General features: G+C 47.6%; 1 protein-coding gene across 3 annotated transcripts in view; it reads right to left on the reverse strand.

The window, feature by feature from the left end:
• Positions 1-1,374: 1,374 nt before the first annotated feature.
• The window catches only part of ERC2 (ELKS/RAB6-interacting/CAST family member 2), a 1,040,531-nt gene continuing 1,020,760 nt past the window's right edge, over positions 1,375-21,145 (reverse strand). For all 3 annotated transcript variants that reach the window (XM_062201107.1, XM_062201108.1, XM_062201106.1), the window contains one exon: positions 1,375-4,288. In XM_062201107.1, coding sequence (XP_062057091.1) covers positions 3,998-4,288 — 291 coding nt within the window. In that variant the 3' untranslated portion in view covers positions 1,375-3,997. The remainder of the gene's footprint in view (positions 4,289-21,145) is intronic.

Raw genomic sequence — 21,145 nt, forward strand, 5'->3', positions numbered from 1 at the left:
AGCAGTGGTAGTGCTATGAGTTTTGCCTGCCCAGCTTTCCTGATCTACTCCCCCAGAAGAGACTTACTGGACACTACCCTGTCCTACATCCAGTGAGCCTATCATGCACACTCATCCTCCCAACACCCTTGACAAAAGGTAATTGCATTCTTGCTCCAAAAAGAGCCAATAAAGGTCCTGTTAGGAGAATGGACATGGATCCTGGGAGAGAGAGAGAGGGTCTCTCCTCTAAAACAAACAAACAAACAAACAAACCCCCCCCCAAAAAAAAAAAAACCCACAAAAACCCACAAAGTACTCAAAGCTGTTGGGAGTCACCTTTGCCACCAGCTGGAGAGAGCTTAGTGGAGTCTAAAGCAACCCAATGGAAAGTACAGAGGAAAACAGGAAGAGAAGTAACAGGGGCAAAGGAACAGAGAGGGAGAGAGGGAGGGACAGGTGAGACCGAGGAAGAGGGAACTGGAGGTGGGTATTGTGGCACAGCTGCTTGGGAGACCTGAATCACATACTGGAGAGCCTACAGTTGAGCTCCATCTCTGCCTGCAGATCCAGCTCCCTGCTAATGCACCTGGGAGGCAGCACCTTGTGGCCCAGGTTTTTGGGTTCCTGTCACCCACATGGGTGACCCTGATGGAGTTCCTGGCTCATGGCTTTGGCCTGGCCTACCCTGGTTAATGCAGATATTTGGGGAGTTAACCAGCAGATGGAAGATGTATGTTTATTAGACATGCAGAGTGACAGAGAGAAAGGGAGAGATACAGAGAGACTTTTCATCTTCTGGTTCACTTCCCAAATGGCTCCAACAGCCAAGGATTGGCCAGGCTAAAGCCAGGAGCCTGGAACTCCATCCAGGTCTCCCACATGGGTGCAGGGGCCCAAGCATTCGGGCTGTCTTATGTTACTTTCCCAGACACATTAATAGGAGCTGGATAGAGAAGAGAGCAGCTGGGGCTTGAACCTACACTCTGATAGGGGATGCCAGGTGTCACAGCAGCAGCTTAACCTACTGCATCACAACGCTGGCCCCACAAATACAAATTTTCTAAAAAGAAGAAGAGGGGGGAGAGGGAGGGAGGTGGAGGGGAGAGGGTTAATGATGGAGCAAGAGGGAAAGAGGTGGGGGGAGGGCAAGAGAAGGGAAAGGGGGAAGGAAGGAAAAGGGGCAGTAGTGCCAAAGGCTTAATCTCTTAATTTGAATCACTAACTCCAGCCAGACATAAAGAAAGATATCTGTGAGCCAATGGTTTCTCTTTTTTTGGTCATTTTTTCCTCAACCCCCAACACATTAGAAACCACCACACTGGAGCATCAGAGATGGAATGGACTCATGTCAGAAAGAAACAAGGTTTATTTGATGAATATAAATAAGGCGATCAGCACAAAGTACTTCTCATACGCATGATAACAAGGTCATGAACTGTACACACTGCTTACGTTGTACTTCTACTAGACACGAGGTTACAATGACTGGCTAATACATGCCCACTGGAAGTCTTGAGGATTCCTTAGTTTTATTCATTTTTGTCATATCGATGTCCATAATCACATGGTCAATATCACAACCCACATGCCACTCACTTGGAGAAATATTACAAGAAGCACTATCAAACGAGGGTCTCAGGGAGTTAGATACACCGCCCCTGGCAGCATTCAAAGACCACTCTACACAAGAACACTGCGGATAGAGCTCATGTCAACACGTTTGAGGTCTCATCAGAAACTGTTGAAAAAGTAAGTTGAAACCCACTTTCAAATGAAAGTTGACACGCTGTTAACGTGCATACTGGATACACAAAACTCATTAAGTACAAAATTGAGACTGTACATGGAAATCAAATGGGGTGTAAGGTACAAGCCTGATTTTGCACAAAGTAAGACCAACTTCTCTTAAACGTTAGCCCCAACTTTTTCTCCAACTACCTTATGATTAGAAGGGAATCTGCCAAAGTTTGTGCAAAAGGAAATATCTTCCCTAGCATCACAGTGTTTGCTGTAAACCCAGAGACTATTTTGATAGGGTGTGAAAAGGGATTTTTTGGGGGGTAATACTGAAATATCAGAGAATAGTACAAGAAGTGAGAAATGATGCTATGTTGGATAGAATTTTAACTTTTCAGGGACTAAGTGACAAGCCCCTATCAAGGTGAGATCAATAATACTTTTAATCAACCGAAGTGGGGCAAAACATGATCCCCTAAATAATAGCTGTGACAAAATTGGCACATACGTAGAAATAGATAACCACACACAACTGGTTGTTTTGTTTGTTTCAAGGACTCTATTTGACCTATTGGAATTTCTACTTCCTACTTCAAGTATTCAGCTGCAGAGTTTAGGTCAGGACCTGGTTTTGGGAGGCAGTGAGGACCGCCCCTTGAGGACACCCAAACTGTCCATGGGGACTCATCTGTGGCCCGGGTTTCCAGTGTGACATCATGTCACAATATAAGCTTGCAAAGAACTCTGTTTACTCCTTCAACCAAGACCTAGATCTCTTTGATAGTTAAAGGACAAACGTTTTAAACATGAACATATTTGGATTGTTTAGGCGACACATAAGCTTCATGTAGTTTGCTGTACTCACTGACAAGAACAAAGCCAGAAGCAAGAAACCTGCGTGACTACGTTACTCCCAATGCATCAAGGAGAGGTGCAAGTCGGAGCTGGTTTCCTCTTCCTCAATAAATAAGGAGTTTGTCTTTTCAATATCTCTATGGCTCACAAGAGAGGCTCAGAGTTAATTGCACCAACGTTTTAAAAAGTAATAGTAATGACTAAATTCAATGCAAGACTTCAGGGACATCCGTTTGGAATGCTTTCCACAGCAGCAAAGAAAGACAACTCTATTGATTAAGGCCACTCATGCTTAAATTCATTGTTTGTCCTTAAAAAAAAAAAAACCAAAAAGCAGGTTTTCACCTCCCACTTGCATACATGTGGAAAGGTTGCTTCCAGTGACAAGAAAATGGGTCCATACAAGAGTTGTAGCTGTTTGCCAGGTTTGGTCATGAGTGCCACGGAGTTAGAACAACTTGAATGTTTTTAATCATCTTCAGTGGCAGCGTTAGGAGTTTAATTCTCCTTAGTACCATGTCACTGGATGTAAAAGACCTTAAAATTCGGTCTCCTCCCCTGGCATGTGCTTTAAAGAATGAACTCTGTATCCACAGACATGTCATGTAGAGCTATATACAGATACACAGCTTTTGTGATTGTTCCTCATTCAGCAATGTGTTCATGTTTGGTGCTGAAAATGCTTTGGAATCCATGTTGGACACGTTGGAAAAAAAAAAAAAAGCCAAAAATGAGAAATGACCCTTCGTTTACAGAAGACCTAAGCTTACACTGTTTGCACAGCGTTTGGATCTTGAAATGTGAACGAGTCCCAGCTTCTTCGTGGAGACCTGCATGTACTAGAGAGGTAACAGCCTGAGGCGGCGTCAGGTCCAGCCGTGCACATGCACGGAGGGGGTGTGCAGGGGCCCCAGGCTCTCGCCATGCTCCAGTACATAAGCAGGGAGATAAAATGATGAGTGACCAATTTAGATGTGCCATGCATTGTCAGAGACACACACCATGTTCTCATAAGGCGATTTCTTGGCAAGTAGTGGTTAAAAATTGATTTCATTTCCAACCTGGCCCAGAGGTAACTACTGGTGATACCATCAAAATGAGGTTCTTCGAACAGCGGATTAAAGAAATAGAGGAGGGTAAAGGCCCGCACTTTTTGGTGTTTTGGTTGCTTTGTCAATCACTCTACACACTGCGGTATCCACACACTTCCAACACCACCCACTCACTATGAATTCACACTGCTTGATAATCTACTACACTAGGAATGACCACTGAGACAGAACCCACGGCATCACTGGGGATGAAGCAAGTTGTCCAAAGGAAGCTGAATTCAGACTTCAAAGTCCGTGGAGTTCAACTTATCCAATGACGTTTAAGGAAAACAAATAAAATGTTAACAAACAAGGACACTCGAAAGAGATGATCACATTTCAAATGCCCAAATCCCAGCCCCCATAAGTAGAGGGTCTGTCCTTTCTTCTCCTCCTCTGCCTTCTTCCTTCCCACCACATCCGAATCCACGCGAAGTGACATGAGATGGCGCAGAAAATAGTAAACTGAACAGAATCACACTCAGGACGGACAGTGCACGCTCCCCTCGGGTCCTGGTGAGCCGCTCCGGGTGGTGCTGGACAGTGCTGAGAGCTGCACCGCCATAGATTAGCAGAATATTGCTGCAGAGCTGCCTTTTCCTTTTATTCAGCCCTTCTGATAGCTGCAACAAGAAAGCACATCATTTAGCAGAGGGAGAAACCCACCACCTAGCTGCAATCACCCAGAAAGAGCCCGCCCACTCCTCAGCCCTGCACCTGCCTCTCCAGCACTCTCTTTGGTCGGGTTTGGGTAGAGGTGGGGAGAGGGCTGGGGGGGGGGGGGTGGAGCACAGAGGAAGGACAAAACAGAGAGAGAAACCATGTCCCAGAAATGTATCTGGGAAAAAAGTGCTTTCAAAACAAGTTACAGAGATGTGCTAATGTCTCTTGGGGTACACAAAGAAATGGAACGGAATAGGCCTGAACTTTCTAGCGATTATGTCTGCACTATCAGGTTATCAGTCAGTGTTTTGCTCTCCTTACTTTACTACAATGTGTATGGTTTAAATATATATATATATATATATATATATATAAATATATATATATATATATATATATATATATATAAAAGATTTATTTTACTGATTCGAAAGGCAGAGCAGCAGGGAGAGAAGGAGAAACAGAGAGAAAGATAGCTGCTTCACTCCCCAGATGGCTGCAACAGCCTGGGCTGGACCAGGCCAGAGCCAGGAGGTTGGAACTCCATCTGGGTTGCCCATGTGGGTAGCAGGGACCCAAGTATGTGCTCCATCATGTGCTGCTTCTCCTGGAACAGCAGCAGGGGCCAGGATCAGAGGCAGAGCAGCCAGGACGCACACTGGTGCTCCAGTATGGGATGCCGACGTCGCAAGCAATGGTTTAACCAGCTGCATCGCAACACCAGCCTCTGAAATTATTTTTGAATTTGGCTTTACAAAGATGAGAGAGCTAAAGATGGTTAAGACTCCAAGAACTTCACATTGACCTGGAAACCAACTAAGAGCAACAATATAAAAGGAAACTGGACCTAGCAGTTCCATGCCTAGGCACAGACCCAGAGTAACTTAAACAGATGCCGTACACAAACAGTCGTAAAATCATTATTCATAATAGCCAAGCATTCACCAACAAATGAGTGGACAGATACACTGTGGTATATGCAGATGATATATGCAGCTATAAAAAGAATGGAGTTCTGACACACGCTACAACATGGATGAACCTTGAAGATGTGCTAAGTGAAAACGATCAGACACAAAAGCATGATTCCACTTACATGAAATACCTAGGACAGACAACTCATCGATGAGTAGAAGTGCATTAGAGGTGACCAGGGCAGGGTTGATGGGGATGGGTACCCCCCCAACCCCAGTTCTTTGTCCCTGGGACAGTGTTTCTGTTTGGGGTGAAATGAACAGTAGTGATGGCTTACAACTCTGAGAAGGTATGCTGCTGCAAAGTACTCTTAAAATACTCAAACTGATCAATTTTCCGTTACGTGCATTTTGCTACAATAGAAACATCTTTTAAAAGATCATCCCCACAGTCACTAACTTGTGCTCATGCTTAATGTCAAACATACACGAGCAGGTCATCCATTTGCATATTTCATGCCCTGGGGAACAGGTATGCAGAAGCACCCTAAATTCTCTCCGGGGTCCAATGAAGGGTCCTGGGTGTGGTAAACAGTGCAGCCCCTGGGGAGGCAGCCACGGACTGGTGAGAAGAGGGCACCATCCTGCCCTGGCCCCGCACCCCAGGACTCTGCTTCCTGCTGATGCTGTGTGCCGGGGCCATTATCACTCACAGATGGCCTCTGAGTGCCCTGGTGTTTCCGGGCACACGTCGGGAGTGTGGCTATCTGGGGAATATGGGAGGGAGGGGAAAGATCAAACACATATACTCACACGTACACAAGCCACTTTTTATATACAGCCTGAGCTGTCTGATCTGGTGGGTGAAACACAGCATTTCTCGAGTCACACTGCCTAATGAGAACACCAAAGATCCCAGTGTCTGCACAGGTAGGCAGCTATTTCAAGCCATCATTAAGCAGTGCAAATGAAATATGTGGCTTGGATGAACTCTGCTAATTCATACTCTGAGGAGTTTGGTGTAACCCTTCTGGTTAAGAAACTTGAATCGGGGCAAAAAAAAAAATGACTTTTGCAGAGCCAGAAAGTTAGGGAGTTCCTGCAGCAGATCATATTACTCATTCTGGCACATAAAATCTCTACAAACTGTGTATGAAAATTGTAAGTCAGAGCACGCTTTCTCTTTCATGAGCTGTGCATAGCTCTAATTCTTTTGTGCATTAAGCATTTCTTAATCATCTTTTTAAAGGGCTGGTCAATATATTAAAAGGCCACATGATTAAAAGGTAAAGAGAAACCCAAAGTAGTATTAAAATGCACCGGTCATTTTTTTAAAGATGGGGAAGCGACTGAAAGATAATTACAGCAAATGTCCAATGTCCTTGATGTTTTTCCAAGATAAAGTAGCAAAGAACAATCATTTATTCAGTTGTGAGAAAGGTTTCTAGCTGGGTAACAGGTCACAGGCAGAACGGCCCCTCTCTATTGCCGGGACACTGCTTGGGGGTGAGGTTTATGCTGTAGGCAAGAGAACTCTCCAAAAGTGTGGCCACTCCCTCCATCAAACAATCCATTCACCAGGAGGCCTCAATGGGCTGCCAGGGGAAGAAGACCAAGCACCCTCAATGACATGGGCAGAGTTGGAAATGCAGAAGCCCTTGTTGAGGAGCAAACACAGGGTTTAATAAAATAGAAGAAGGCATTCTGGCCTCCAGTAAGGAGGCAATCAAAGTTGACCCCACCCACCCCTCTACCCTGCAGCGGGAGGATTCCCTGGCCAGTCGTGCCTTACCTGGAGGGTCACAGTGGGCCCCAACCCTCTGCAGTCCCACCTGCCTGCATTCTCCTGGGGAGCTGGGGGGTGACGCTGCTGCGTCCTGCATTCCCCTTTTACACTTTACAGCCCCTGTTTACAACCCCATTTACAATGCCTCTACCCTCAGGATGGAGGGACTTCTGGCCATGTGGCCTGGGCCCCATCTGGCCCTCTCTCTCTCCAGTCCTTTCTTACCCCACATTCTGCTCTCCACACTCCTCCTACGCTGAACTTACTTCTGCCTTCTTAAAGCCTTCTTCCCTTCTCATCTCACAGGCCCTGACACTAGCTCTGGAGACGGCCCGTCCCCGATCCCGCTTCAATCCCAGCTTAGACACATGTCTCCCCAGAGAGTCCCACACACACGGCAGCGTCCCTTCTGGGGAGCTGTCTGAACCTGCACAATCTACTGTGGTAGCCGCTGGCCATGTGGGGCCACTGAGCAGTAGAGACGTGGCTGCCCCAGATCGAGACAAAATGCAAGTGCAAAAATCTACAGATTTGGAAGACTTAGTATGAAAAAAGGAATATAAATGATCTCAGTAACAAATTGCTTATATTGCTTCATGTTAAAAATCATATTTTTGATACGTGGGATCAAATAAAAATCTATTTCCACTCATTACACCGGTTTCCCATTCCTATTTAAAACATGGTTACTAGTGAACTAAAAACTAGCGCTGCGGCATGCATAGTATTTCTATTGAACAGCCTGGTCTAGGCTCTCAGCTCTATGAGGAGGCAGCTGGTCTGCCTTGTTTAGCACCCTTGTGCCTTGTACAGCTCCAGGAACAAGCAGATTCACTTATTCCACAGACATCACAGAGCCAAATCCTAGAGCCAACCCATTGTCCCTAGGTTTCCCACCCTAATCCCACACAACCTAGCTGATGGCCATGATTATGTTGCCTTGTGGATGGAATGCAGGCCACTGAACAGCTGACTTGACCCTGAATGCAGAAGAACCGAGGCTATCTGGTCTAACGACAGGAGCTCTTTAATAGCAGGCTTGTACGAAGTCAGGGAACTCTGAAACCTGATAGGGATTCCCTGTGCTGAGATGGAGGGAGCAGGGGACAAGGGCCTGAGAAGTTAGTAGGAGGGAGCAGGGTCTGGCCCCTAGCTGACAGTCAGCAAGGAAACAGGGCTTCGGTCCCACAGCCACAGGAACTGAATTCTGTCAAAGCCTCAATGAGCTTGGACGAGGCATGCTTCCCCAGAGCAGAGCCCACGTTGGGCTTTGGTTTTCTGAGCTCTCTGCAGAGGACCCAGTTGAGCACAGCTGGGTTTCCAGCCTCTCTGCAGAACTGTGAGATAATCAATGGACATTATTTTCAGCCACTGAACTTGTGCTGCAGCAATAGAAAACTAATAGAGTGCTGATCTGTGTCAGGTGACACGCCCAGTGCTGGGCCAGCGGACAAGGGAAAGGACAGACAAGATTCATGCTCTCCTGGAAAGACAGACAATTCAATAGATAGACACACAACTCAATAAATGAATAAGGCGATTAAAATCTAGAGCATGAAGGGTGCTGTGTAAGAGGTAATAAATGATATAGATCTCTAGTCTTTTTTGATAGGGAAAGATGTCTACAACTTCTCAGTGAAGAAAGTAGGTTACCATTTTGTATGTGCACCTCCATCTCACTTTTGTATCCAGACACTCATAAACAAAAGCTTTTGCCATTACATATACCAGAATACCATCCATATTTATCTTTGGGTAGTGTCTTAAAATTTCACCTTTAGAATTTTTTTGTTTGCTTGCAGGTTTTGGACACGTTGAACCAAACAATGTGTAACCAGTATTATACTAAAATACAAAGGGATTTCCTTTGTGGAAAGCGATGTGTGCCAGGAGGAAGTGACACTCCGGCCTTGGCTTAGGTTGGGGTGCCTGGGCAGCTCTGCACCCCAGCGAGACGTCGCCCAGCACCCGCTCCCGGGAGCGCAGCCTATAAATGTGCAGTGTCTCACAAATATTCCTTCAGACTGTTTTTCTTTGGAATAAAGACACCTGCCCGCTTATGGCTTTCTTCTCCGGCCCTTTCAGTAGTGATTTGCAGAAACAGGCTGGGGGAAAGCGGTCTTTGGTAAACACCGAGGGGTTAAAGGGGAAACTGTTTAATAACAGTAGTAAAACGCAGGCTATTTTTGACATCTGCGTTAATGTCCATTATGCTCCATGTGCTTTCCAAATGTGTGCAGTGTGCCCCCAGGTACAGAAACAGACACCCATTCACAGCGGTTTTGGATGCCCCTAACGCGTTGCACATGGTGCCCACGTAACCAGCGAGGCCCTGATAGACTAATTAGCGCGCTCCGAGAAGAGGTTCTGCTTCTGGGGGCAGCCGGCGTCCGGCAGGACAGCTCCACGGAGAAACTCCAGGAAAGCCCAACAGAGTGGTTAGTGCTTAAAAAAAAAATCTATAACTACATCTGTGTTATTACTTAACATCTTTTAAAACCGGGCAGAATGGGCTTCCCATTTTCCTCATGAAGATTTATTTATTATTGTTGTGATCAAAGTGGCAACAAATTATGTTAAATCATTTAATTTTCCTGATAGGAGCAACCACCTTGAAGCCGTAATTCAAAAATATGACTGGAGAGCAACATTTTACCTTGAGCGTGGCCTCCTGCAGCTCCACAGGGCAATAAAATGTAACACTTCAGAGCCCAAAGGGCTGGGGCTGGGGGCTGGGGGCTGGGGGCTGGGGCTGGGGGCTGGGGCTGGGGCTGGGGCTGGGGTGGGCCCTCCAGCCCTGTGTAGGCTGCTGTTAGGGACAGCAGAGCTCATGGAGAGGCAGCGGCTGGGGGAGTCTGTATTTCATCTTCTGTTCCCGTGTGCTGGGTGTGACTCACCCATAATATTTTAAATGAAGGGATTCAGATTGATATGTGATGTGTACATCACAATGGCAGCCTCTACTGCTTTACCTCCTTAGGATTTATTTTTGTCATGATTACGGTGGTCAGAATTATTCATAGCAAACGTTTGGTGCGTGCTGTCTGCTACTGCTCTCCCTGCTTTCGCAAGAGTTATCTTAAACAAGTTGGCAGCGCCACGGTGCTGGTCCGGTAAGTTCACAGCCCTTCATGGAGACAGCGAAGCTGAAGCTCAGGGGTCCTGAGTGCTTGAGGTCAGATCCCCCAGCTTCCTTGGCCCCTTCATTTGAAGCCAGCTCCTTTTGATTCCAGAACCCATTCCCTTGGCCCTGAGGCCAGGGTCTCCTGCATCCCAGTGTCTTGTGTCCTACCTTTCCAATTCCTGCAAGTTTTCCACAACACCTGTAAGATGTGATTAGTATTTTCATATTAAAAATTCTTTTAAGGGACTGGCTTTGTGGCATGGCTAGCAAACCTGATGCTTGCAAACACGGGCAGCCCATATGGGTGCAGGTTAGTGTGCTGGCTCCTCCACTTCTGATCCAGCTCTCTGCTATGGTCTGGGAAAGCAGCAGAAGATGGCCCAGTGCTTGGGTCCCGGCTACCCACATGGGAGACCTGGAAGAAGCTTCTGGCTTTGCACTGGCCCAGCCCCAACTGTTGAAGCCATTTGGGGAATGAACCAGCAGATGGAAATATTCCCTCTTCTCTTGCTATCTTTCACTCTAACTCTGACTTTCAAAGTAAATAAGTCAATATTTGAGAAAAAAATTCTCTTAAAATGTAAATGCATTTCTTTCGAAAGAAAGATTTCTTTCAATGTCATAATGGAGCCAATATACATTAGAATGATTGCATAACTATGAAAATCGCCCACAATACACCTAGAACCCTCAGGAATATGTAACCCTGACTCCCGCTGGCCTTGACACAGAGACCATCCCCAGTGCTCAGCAATGGCCTTCTCCCAGCCGGCAGACTTGGCATGGGTTGGCTGATCGTGCATGTACTCTGGCCACCAGTCAGCTCCACACTGTTGTAGTCTACATTTTAGGTCAAGGTATCAAGGACTGGCCCTTTTCCATCTTAATGGCAGAATGCAACAGACATACAAATCACAATTCTTCGCAACATCAGTTTGATGTATTCTGTGTAATTTTTAAAACACCAGTTGAACAGAAGTATGTGTGTAATTTTCCCTCAAAAGAATACCTTCTGGGGAGGGGTCAGGTACAGTAGTTTACTCACCTCTTGGGATGCCCACAATCCATTTCTGAGCACCTGGGGCTGGATGCCAGCTGCTCCGCTCCCTGCTAATGTGCACCCCGGGAGGCAGCAGGTGATGGCTCGAGTACTTGGGTTTTCCCCAGGGGAGCCCCAGATGAGTTCTGGGCTCCTGATTTTGGCCTAGCTCAGGCCTGGCTGTCATGCACATTTGGGGATGACCCTGCAGATGGAAGATTTTTCTCTCTCTCTGTCTCTCTCTCTCCTCCTCCTCTCTGTCTCTCTGACCTTCAAATAAATTGAGAAAAACAGCCACCAAAAGAAGACCTTCTTAAACTTGAGAGACTGCCCACAGACAAAGCCAAAGGCTCCTGTCACTCCACTGCAGGATTTCTCAATCTCTGCTCGAAGGTCACGGGGGGCCCACAGAGTTCTTCGCAGTGGTAGCTTAGCAGCATCCCTGGCCACTGAATATTAGATGCCAGTAGCACAGCTTTTTCCCAGCCTGACTGGCACAAAGTCCAATATCCCTGTGGGACTGGCGGCAAAATTTGTCCGCACTTGAGGACCATTGGTTTAATCAATTATTCAATGACATCACTGATGGATTGCATTGTTGCAAACAGTAATATTTTTGTCAACAAGACTATGAATACATGCATCTAACAGAGCCATGTAAGACTTGAACAATTTTGCAAACATAAAGATGCATTCCTAAGCTGCATCCACAGGGTTTCAGACACGGCTGCACGGATACAAAAGTGCTCTGGAAAGAGGCAGCAGCGAAGTAACACAAATAATGAAAATGTACAACTTATCTGACATAAAGTAGAAATGCTGCAACTGTGAGACAGCGAGACACCTAAGACACTTGCTGAGCTCAGTGAAAAGGTAAAATCTAGTTTAAATTTATAGCATTCCTTCAGTGTCCTTCTAGGAGTCTGGCATTTTGCCAGGGTTCCTTGTTAAAAATTTGTTAAACGTGTTTGGCATTAATGCAAACACAAAGTGGTCATTTGTTACAAATTCTATTGGAATGCATTCATTTAAGGCAATGAAGTAGTTACTAGAAAAGAAAAAAAATGTTCATTAAGTACATTTTAAAAATACAATGATGTATGCAGTGTGTAACTGCGGCGCCCTGGTGGCTGTATAAATCGCCGACAGAATAACCACACATTGTGTTTAGTTTGAAATTGGAATCTTTTAAACGTAACTGATAGAACAAAAACTGGTTTTGTTTGTTGTCAAAACTGATGTTAGTCCTTCTTTTCTGAACTAGTTAAAATAACCAAAAGTTTGGCATACATTTTGTACTATCTCAAGTCAGTGAGAGAGATGGGTTACAATCATGGTTTGGGAATCTTTGTGCTGATGACATCAGAGATGGGGGCAGAGCCCACAAACAGAAGTTCAGGAGGCAGGGGACGATGTGGGGTCTTCATGGAGAACCCACTGGGGTAGGACCAGCCCTTGTGTGCATTCCTGGTTGCCTGAGGTTGTGAGTTTATACTTGTACAGGGAAAGCCACCTGCTTTCATGCGGAGAAAATGGGATCCTCTGAGCAAACGTCCTAAGCCTTGTATACGGAAAACCTACCACCCGGTCCCACCCTCAACTGTTCGCACAAAGGAATTATTGCTGAGTAATGGTGACTCCGTGGCTGGCTAAAGAAATAGTTCTGAAACTTAGCTTTGGGCGGCGAGGGCTGGAGGACGTCATACGAGAGGTTTCAGAAAGTTCATGGAAAATGTACATGACCTTGCATTTGCAGGATTCCAGGCGCTTTCTGAAGCTGCCTCATATGCCACTCAGTCCTGTCACGTAGCTTGCGGCGGAGGCTAACGTGGGGCGTGCCATCTCAGGGCCCGCTGGTGCTTGCTGAAAGTCGAGCTGAACGGTGAATGGAAAACTCACACTTTCCCAGGGATCTTCAGAAATTGCTTCCCACTTTCTTCTCCCCCTCTCTCGCACTCTGACATGCTGACCGCCATGCCAGTGTCCAGATGACAGAATCCCCGCAGTCCTGAGACATCGGGACGACCCCCAGCCCCCAAGAACCCGCACCCCTCTCTACCTCTCTAGACTGGCTTCTTTTACCATCGGAGAGTGGTACCATTCAGGCTGCCCTTGAAGGGGATGGATCCAGGATCTGCTTGTACCAAGCTCTTGACACATTCTCCTAGGTCAAGAGCAAATTGAGACCAAGCCTAGCACCCTGGGTGTGGCCTGCAGTTTAACCTTCCCTTCAACCAACTGCCAACAGGGCCAAGAAGGCAGAAGTCAAAGAGTGGGGAGAAAATATCTCTTGATGCAGCAGGAACAAACACATGATGCACAAGTCAAGAAGCACCCCATAATACAGCAGGGCATGCCCTGATTTTGTGTGGCCTAATGTTTATGTCATTTGGGAAGCCCTCTTTATGAAAAAGGAAATAAGCTGGCATCGTGGGACAGCAGATTAAGCCATCAGCTGTGACACCAGCAGCCCATGTGAATGCCAGTTCAAGTCCCAGTTGCTCCGCTCTGAATCTACTTCCCTGCTGATGTGCCTGGGAAAGTAGCAGAAGCCCCTGCCACCCATGTGGGAGACCTAGATGGAGTTCCTGGCTTCTGAGTTCATTGGCCTGGCCCACTTCTAGCTGCTTTGGCAATTCGGGAGTGAACCGGCAGATGGAAGGTCTCTCTCCTTCTCTCTCTGTCACTCCGTCTTTCAAATAACTGTTTCAAGCCTGGCAAAAATACCTGGCCTCATGAACACATTCCGAGGGTCCACTGCAGGGTCTTGGCAAAGGTCTGTGAACTAGAGGGGCTCTGACGTGTAAGCCCCATCCCCTTCACGATAAATCTTTGCCTGCCATCGGCATTTGTTTTTGCAATGGCATTTTCAAGTCCAAATGAGAATACAGCAAAAACATTTTTAAGACCCTTTACTAAAAGAGTTCAGTTTTAGGAGCCCCAGGAGACATCTCCTCCAACTGGGCGCTAAGAAGGCTGTCACATTCAAGGAAGGAGACACCCCCATCCTTAAAAGGGGGCCAGCGACGCATTTTGGTGAATTTGAAACATGAAGGACCAATTTGATATCTCAAGTTTGCCGACCAGAAGTGGCTCGGATGACAAGTGTTTACAACAGGATCCTCAGTGAGCCAATAATGGCAATTAGTCTGCAGGATCCGAAGGCGCCCTTCCCGCCTCGCTGACGTGGAATGCCATTTACTCTCCGGCTGGCGACTAATTAGGGGTCTCGTTTGAAGATCAAGGTTTTGCGATCCCTGTTTCTTAATAACATGGTTTGCCTGTCGGCCACCTGGGTCCAGGCGAGACCTGCCCCCCACCCCCACCCCCCAAAACAGCAAGCAGTGCCTTAGGCCAGAGCAAGTGTGGGCAGGAAACCACAGATCTAGCCTTTTGAGCAATTTAACCTTTTCACCACCAAAGACCTGCCACCCTGCACTTGAGTCAGCTGCCCAGAATTGGAGCCACTGGACCTTGGGGTCCCAGGCAGGGCTGAGAGTTTGGCTGTGATATAAAGAAACTGCCTTCAAGGTGCACATGCTAGCAGCCTGCTCTTGTGAAAGGGGAAAAGAGGCAGGAAACACTCCACTTTTCCAGCTGAATGGCCAGTCAAGAGGCTCTTTGCTTTTGCCTTAGGTTGGCCTGTTTCCGGAAGGCATAGAGAAGTGACTAGCTGAAGAAGGAAGGAGGCTGGGCCCTAATCTAACCAGTCAGGAGATCCCGGCGGCTGGGGCACCTGCATCTGCAGACCCCTTGGGGGCCGCCATGGCTTTGCTCTATGAGGCTAGGCTGGCTGCTACCCTCTTTGAGACGTGGTGTGGAGGGGAGGCCAACATAGCAGGAAAAGTAAGAATTCAGCAAAGAATTCAGCTTGAACCAACTTGGGCCAAGCACAAACAGTGACGGGCTTGGTCTTTTGGCTGTTGACACACTCTGGCCTGGGTCGGTTGTGGTCGCTAAACCCATTAGCGTTCCAATGTGGCAACAGCTAATGCAGCCAGTTCAATCTGTTTTTGTTTAATTTCTAAAGGCTGGGTGCACTCGGCAACCATGGCTGGCTGGAGGCAGGCGACCTCGTTGCCATACACACAGTTATCCTTGTCAGCGACCTGAGATTCATTTTTTAAACTATTTATTTTGGGCAGATAGGAGCTGAACAGAGTTTTGCATGTGATGAACTGTATTTTAACTTCAACTTGCAGAAAACTCTTTGCATTTTCTCAGCAACCACCAGACCAAAATGCAATGGAATTCCCCAGGGATGGAGAACCTGGGGTTGGTGGGAAGGAAAAGCGGAAGTCTAACCAGCCTGGAGGGTGAGAAGTTGACCTTGAAAGATATTCAGGGTCTCTGAGCTCTAATTCTCACCCACCTGTAAGTAAAGCAACAGGGGAAATGCTACTTTGCTTTGGTGTGTGGAGTTGAAAGTGGCACGAGGTTCTAAGTGAAGTAACAAAGGCAAATTGAGTCTGGACTTCATAGTGTCTTTAAGCCATGCTTATGAAACCTACAAGCATCTTCCCACCCTCCAGCTCTGCACCCTCAGGCCCTTCCTCCCTTCCTCTCCTCTTCTGTTCCTCCCTCCCACAATTTTTTAATCACCTACCAGAAATCACACTAAGTCCTAGGGATGCGAGGCCGAACAAGACAGCCAACAGCTCTGCCTTCAGGGAATGCAAACCTCTCAAGTGTGCTAGACATGATGTTCAACAAATAATTAAATTGAACCTAGGATTAATGAATGAAAGTCACGCTCAACACCAAGGACAAGAATGACCTGCCAACGCTCACTGAGCATAGAACTCTGGTTTTACGAGGCTCATACTCTGAAGAGGTTACTATCGTGAACGGATCAAACCGCTGCGGAAACAGGTACAGAGCAGTGAAACAACACACTCAAAGTCGCACAGTGGGCAGGTGGCGGGGCAGGGGTGTGCCCTTCACACACGGAAATGTTGTATCCCCATCTTCCAGGAACACATGGGCCTCTGACCCGACCTGCCAGGATGGGAAAGACTTTCCAAGGAAGTAACATCTCCAAGGGTGTAAGGAGACACATGGGGAGGAAATGCCTTCTTTCTTTGTACTGCCCGACACTGAGACGTAACCAGGGATTTCTATGCACTCCTAGGGTTTTGCCCAGATTCTCTATGCTTTCAAATAGATGGTCAATAATTTTTGTCTCCCAACACAAACTCACCCACTTTAGAGGATGATCCAGGCCTGTGTATCCTCCTGCCTGCCTTAGTCTGCACTGCAGCCCCCGGATGTTTGATATCTGAGATGATTAATCGCTTTTAAATATGAAAAAAAATGAACAGGTCCGAAGCATTCTTCCCCTCTATCAAACGTTTTGCCTTAATGTAGATCCAGAACAATTCTCCTTCCCAGTGATTCCAAAGCAATACATTTTCTGTTGAGGAGTTAATGGCAGAAGTTCCATCCAGAAGCCCCAAGCAATATATCTTAACATCTTAATTTCATTTAGGAGGAATGCACTGATTGATCATTTATCATCCTGAGATTGAGGGAACTATCTGGAGGATTCCAATCTATTGCTTCTATGAAACTGATGGGATATTCACATGTCTTCTGGCTGCACAAGGGCTTTGGGGTCCAAGCTGTCTTTGAAGGAGTGGGATGCTAAAAAGATTACTGGGGGAGGGTCTGCCTTTACAGAAGAAAAGTATAACAGCAAAGACTGGCTTGCTCCAAATGAGAGCCTCCCCCAGCGATGGCCGAGCTATCTGCTGTGGAGTTACTCCCACTCCTCCATCCCCACATGAGAAATCTCATCTTCCTGGCCCTTATCCTTTCAAACATAATCTCACAACGCCTGCAGAAATTTTGACATGAAATCCATTGGCGATCGTAGGACTTGACTTCTCACACTAAAGTTTCTTTGTCCAAAAGGAATTTTTATTGCTGTATAAACCAAATGGCACCTGAGACATCTGGCCCGGGTCATTGTCACTGTAGCTGCCGTTCTGGTTTCAACACAAACCTCAATATAATTTCTTTGTGTTGGGTAGAATTGCTTGGTCAGCAGGAGAGTTGGCCAGGGTGCTACTGAATAAAACTTTTGATGTGTCTGCGGTATCACTGACTTCGTGCTGCGTGTGTGAGTGCGAGCAGGGCTATCAAATACCACAAAACACAGTTTTCAAGTCCAAGTCTGAGTTCTATAATGGCAGATCCCAAGTGAGTCCCTACTTTGTGTTTTCCATGGTGCGGGTTTTAAGGGATATACAGAGAACAGGATGCAATCCATCCATGCAAACACACTCACGCACAGAGCTCGCCTGGGAAGTCCACCGCCCAATGGACCACTTTAAAGGGGAAACAGTGACATCTCACTCCAAAGAATGAGGAGCTTGAGAAAAGCAGAGGTGATTTCAGAGGGAAACTAAGACAAGTTACATTTGCACGGCCCCAAAAAAGCAGACATGCTCTCTGGTTTGAATTTACATTTAAACCCCATGATAATGTCTGTCCTTGAAGGACTGCATAAAGTACAAGGGCTGAGGGAGCATTACCGTGGGCCTCTCACATGGACCCATTATCTCATCTGGTATGGTGACTCCAGCTATTGCAAGTGTTTCCAACATCACTGTGGAGGTGCCCTGACCAGTGTCACCAGTCACACGAAGATGAAAGAGAGGAACACGCATTTACATAATACATGACCTGGCTGGAAGTTTCCCTACGAAATCCCAAGGTCCTGGCAGCCAGGGACTGGGCTTAACTTTTCTAAGACAGGCATCCGTGACAGAGGGCTGGGAAATGTCTCTGGGTAGAAGTGGCTCAGAGACCAAGAGGCAGGGACATGACAAACTGGGCATCTGAGGCACGAAGCCAGGAGCATCCAGGGTGCACCTGAAGTCAGTGCCAAAGCCCGTTGCAGCAGGCCCCCACCATCTTCTGGCAGCCCCCATATGACCCTTGGGTACACCAGAGGCCTAAGCTTTCCTACAGAAACTTCTCTGGGATTCAGCCCCCAGGGTGGTGTTGCAACCCCCTGAAGAACTGAGTGAAACTGCTGCTTAGCGGTGCCACCAACAGATTCCCGCTGCAGGGGGAGGCCCGGCATGAGTTCTGATGCAGAGCCTCTGCACGTGCAGCTCCCTCTGCCTGGAGTACCTGCCTTCCCCCCCGACCCCCGCCCCTGGCTGCCTGCTGCTTATCCTCAGAGGTCAGCTTCAAGGCCGCTTCTCCAGGCCACTCTCTCAATGACTGCTCCTGCTCAGATACCTCTGGCCAGCACTCCCACCTCTGCCCTCCTGCACCTGTTCCTGAGCAATGCAGCACTGTACTTGCAAGGGCCGGCCTGGTTCGTGTCTGTGTGTACGCTAGGCTGTCTTCATGAGGACGCAGTCTCTGCGGTGTTTCGGATGTGCCTGCCACTAAGTGAGCGCTCGGGAAGAACGTGAGTGGGTTAAGGCAAGAGCTGAGCCCACGGATGCTAACAAACGTTTCTCACACCCTCGCTGTGGACCAGCAAGTGCCCTAAATGCTGGCCAGAGGTCGGCTGCAACCTTGGTACTACTGACATTTCAGACGGGCTTATTTCTCGTTGCCATGGGCACCAAACGGAAGAGCATGAGACAAGGCCTAACTGGAGCTCCGTCTGTGGGAGCCACCTATTTCTTCTTCCCCTCTCTAGGTTAGGCAAACTCAGGTAAATCACTGCACCTCCCTAAGCCTCCATTTTCTCTTCAAAGGGAAGACGGTAACTCCAACCTCTTCCGGTGGTTGAGAAGAAAGAATAAAACAAACGCTGCCTGTAGAGGCCCAGACTAGCTCCTGACATGAAATAGGAGTTCGGTTGATGGTTCTGCTCACCTCCCCCTCCACACTGGTCCATAGAGAGCAGGGAGGTGACACCAGCTTGGGGTGTTTGTGCCCAGGCTACGCACTGGCTGCTCAACTGCATGATGCAGACTAAAGAGGGAACTCATCTCAGGGGCCAGGAAGCACCAGAGAAACAAGGAACCCCAAGCTTCCTTCAAACTGTGCAACCCATGCCTCCAAGCTGGGGCACCTCCGGCAGCCAGCCACGTTGGCAGCCTCCCACTTTCTCCTGGGCTCTTCCTGTCGGCACGGCCCAGCCCTCTTCACAAAGCTTCAGTGGTTGCTTTTTTTTTTTTTTTTTTTTTCCAGGGCTCCAGCTGTTAGATAAACTCTCAAGAATATTTCTGTGGCAGGTACAAACCTGGACAGGAAGCCTCAGGAAGAAATCCTAAATTAATTATATGTCAACATTGAAGCCACAAAAAGGAGCAGTTGTCATAAATTTTTGGGAGCTTAGAATCCAATTTTAGTTGTAAATGCAAGCAAGCTCACTGACTCACTCATGAACAAGTGCCAACAAAATGATATATTTTACATTCTTTCACAGCTTGTTTTGGCTAAACACAATGAAAAAAAGAGAATGAGAGAGAGAGAGAGAGAGAGAATAAGAGAGAGAGAGAGGAATTACAGTTCTTGCTCTTCAGTGGGCAGAGGCATTCAGGCATGCAAAAGAGCTCCAGCACATGTGTGCCAAAGCAGAAGAAACCAGCTGAGCCCACCCACTTTTTCAGTTGCCTTTGACCTTCACTGAGGAAGGCTCCACAGCAAGTCATTTGCACCATGACCCAAGGCTGGCCATTCCCCATGAGAGATCAAGATGCCTCCAGACACTGCCCCCTGGTTGGTTTGCAGTCCTGCCCATACTCTGGCACGGGGACAATTCTTGAAACAACAGTTTTCTGAGCGTTTGTCCTGGGTTGAATTTGGTGGTAAATAGTCACTGGCAAAAAGGCAGAAAAGTCTCCTAAGCATCACAAAGGTAGAATGGAAGCTGGGCTACTGCTGTTATTTTTGCTTTCTGTTTACCTTCTCTTATTATTCATTCAGCTGAATAGATATTTTTGCCAGCCACAAGCTAAGACTGGGAATTCGTTGGGGCGTGAGACACAGACCTTGATCTTGGAGACTGGCGGCTAAGTCAGGGCCACAGACAGGGAAAAGAAACAGACAGATAGGGGCAATACCAGGTGATGTGTGAGCTAATGGGGGGCTGGGGAGGGAAGACACAGTACTGCAGCAGCCTGGAAGACACCTGGGAGAGTGCCAGGGCAGACTCCCCATTGCAGCTCACTTCCAGGCTGAGGCATGAGGGGCAGTGAGTAGGGTCCCCCAGAGGAAGAGGGAAGCAAGGAGCTTCTGGAGTACAGGAACAGCATGTGGCAGGGCCTGAAACAGGAAACAGCGCCAAACTACGGTCTATGCAGAGCACTGCAAACACCCTGGACAGCTGAATACGGACGTGGAAGAGGAAGTGGTGGGAAAAAGATGGCGAGGCGAGGAAGGCCAGGCCATGGGGACTCGGTTTATAATGAAAAGATTGGATGCTCACCCTCAGGGTGGTGGGACGTCTAAGGGTGATCTGTCCGGCTGTGTGACTTGGGAGGGCACCGCTGAGCACAACATGAGGGCAGGGGGGAATGCTGAGGGCTACGTTTCCTTACCTCATGGATAAAGAACCCTATGGGCATTATGAGTTGCACTGTGTCGCATACAAAGTGATATGCAATGCCTAATCCCGTCGCATGTGCCTGTGGCTTCATGTGGAAGAGGGTCTTTGTTTTCGCAGTTGTATTCAAATGAAGAAGAAGTTATACTGGATTGGGATAGGCTGGCATCCCCAGCAGAAGAGGCAAATGTGGACACAGAGCCACAGAAAAGACTCACAGAGAGAATGCCACGTGATGATGGGGGCAGGGACCCAAGAGATGCATCCACAAGGCAAGGAATGCAAAGGGCTACCAGCAACCAGCAAAAACTAGGAAGAAGCATGGAGCGATCCTCCCTGGAACCATCTAAGAGAGACATCTGGCCTCCAGGACTGTGAGAGAATGCATCTGTGTCATGTGAGGTCACCCAGATTGTGGTACTGAATGACAGCACCCC

This window comes from Lepus europaeus, chromosome 9 (genome assembly GCF_033115175.1).
Source record: "Lepus europaeus isolate LE1 chromosome 9, mLepTim1.pri, whole genome shotgun sequence".
NCBI classification, from domain to species: Eukaryota; Metazoa; Chordata; class Mammalia; order Lagomorpha; family Leporidae; genus Lepus; species Lepus europaeus.